The sequence below is a fragment of the Lynx rufus genome, unplaced genomic scaffold (genome assembly GCF_022079265.1).
Source record: "Lynx rufus isolate CCGP_SWC_20201006 ecotype Redwood Valley unplaced genomic scaffold, mLynRuf1.p SCAF_21, whole genome shotgun sequence".
Classification (NCBI taxonomy): domain Eukaryota; kingdom Metazoa; phylum Chordata; class Mammalia; order Carnivora; family Felidae; genus Lynx; species Lynx rufus.
Genome location: NW_025814836.1, coordinates 27,120,509 through 27,121,740, shown reverse-complemented (window position 1 = coordinate 27,121,740; position 1,232 = coordinate 27,120,509). Strand labels below are relative to the sequence as shown.

The window sequence follows — 1,232 nt, the reverse complement described above, 5'->3', positions numbered from 1 at the left end:
GGTGCGCAGGAGCCAGGGACGGGGGCCACCCCGTCGTCCCACAGTGAGTCCCCGCAAGGGACGGCCTCCGCGGGCCTCCGGGGCCCGTGCCGTTGGCATGTCCAGGCTGGGCCACCCTCGAGCCCCCCTTGGCACCCCACTCACTTCCCTCTGGGGCTCCAGAGGGAGCAGCGAACCGCCTACATCCCAGCTCCACGGGCTTGCAGGCAGACAGCCGGGGGACATGGGGTGGCCGGGGGACTCGGGAGTGGCCGGGGGACTCGGGAGTGGCCGGGGGACTCGGGCAGCCGGGGGACACGGGGCGGCCGGGGGACTCGGGAGTGGCCGGGGGACTCGGGAGTGGCCGGGGGACTCGGGCAGCCGGGGGACACGGGGCGGCCGGGGGACTCGGGAGTGGCCGGGGGACTCGGGCAGCAGGGGGACACGGGGCGGCCGGGGGACACGGGGCGGCCGGGGGACTCGGGAGTGGCCGGGGGACTCGGGCGGCCGGGGGACACGGGGCGGCCGGGGGACTCGGGGTCCCCCGGCCGCGCCTCAGTCATCCAGGTGCTGCTCCTCCCAGGTGGACGTGGGGATAGCGCTGTACGGGTCCATGATGACCTTGGCGCAGCGAATGATCATGACCACGAGGAAGAGGCAGAGGAAGACGAAGCAGGCCAGGGTCAGCCCTTTGTCCACGTCCACGAAGACGGGCTCGGGCGTGGGCTCCTCCATGTCCGGGCTGCGGCTGCGGGCTCCTCCTCCAGCCCGGGGTTGACAGGTACCATTTTCCACGCCTGCAGGGAGCCAGGGCCGTGGGGAGGCAGGGCCACAGCCCGGCCTGGAGGGGGGGAGGGGGTCATGCCCCTGGAGCGACCCCTCGCCGCCCGGCCCCTCCTGAGGGCGTGAGGGGCCCGGGACACACGCATCCTCCCCGGGACCCAAAGGCCGACCTCGTGGGCGACCGCGGTCTGTGGCGGGGCCCGTGCCGCCCGGGCAGCGGGGACAGGTGACCGAGGACGGAGCTCCCGCACTTGTCCCTGCCGCCCGGCCCCGGGGAGGGCGATATCATGACGCCTCTGGGTCTGCCCGGCGCCGACCCGGGGCGCTCAGAGCGGTGCAGGAACGAGGTCACGAGTGCGTTCGCTGCAGCAGCAGAAGCCGTTTGGCAGCGGAATGTTGCACGGAACGTATGGACAGACCGCACAGGAGCCCCTGCGCCGGACGGGGTCCCGCGGAGGGTCTGCGCCCTC

At 74.3% G+C, this 1,232-nt stretch overlaps 1 protein-coding gene across 1 annotated transcript; it reads right to left on the bottom strand.

Moving 5' to 3' along the window:
• Positions 1-534: 534 nt before the first annotated feature.
• Positions 535-750, bottom strand: CTXND1 (cortexin domain containing 1). Its single transcript, XM_047086519.1, has one exon. It carries the CDS (start codon positions 712-714, stop codon positions 535-537), a length of 180 nt encoding a protein of 59 aa, XP_046942475.1. The 5' UTR covers positions 715-750.
• Between the last annotated feature and the right edge of the window lie 482 nt (positions 751-1,232).

Excerpts from the sequence above, each read along its gene's own strand:
- CTXND1 (XM_047086519.1), bottom strand. The coding sequence starts at position 714 with ATGGAGGAGCCCACGCCCGAGCCCGTCTTCGTGGACGTGGACAAAGGG.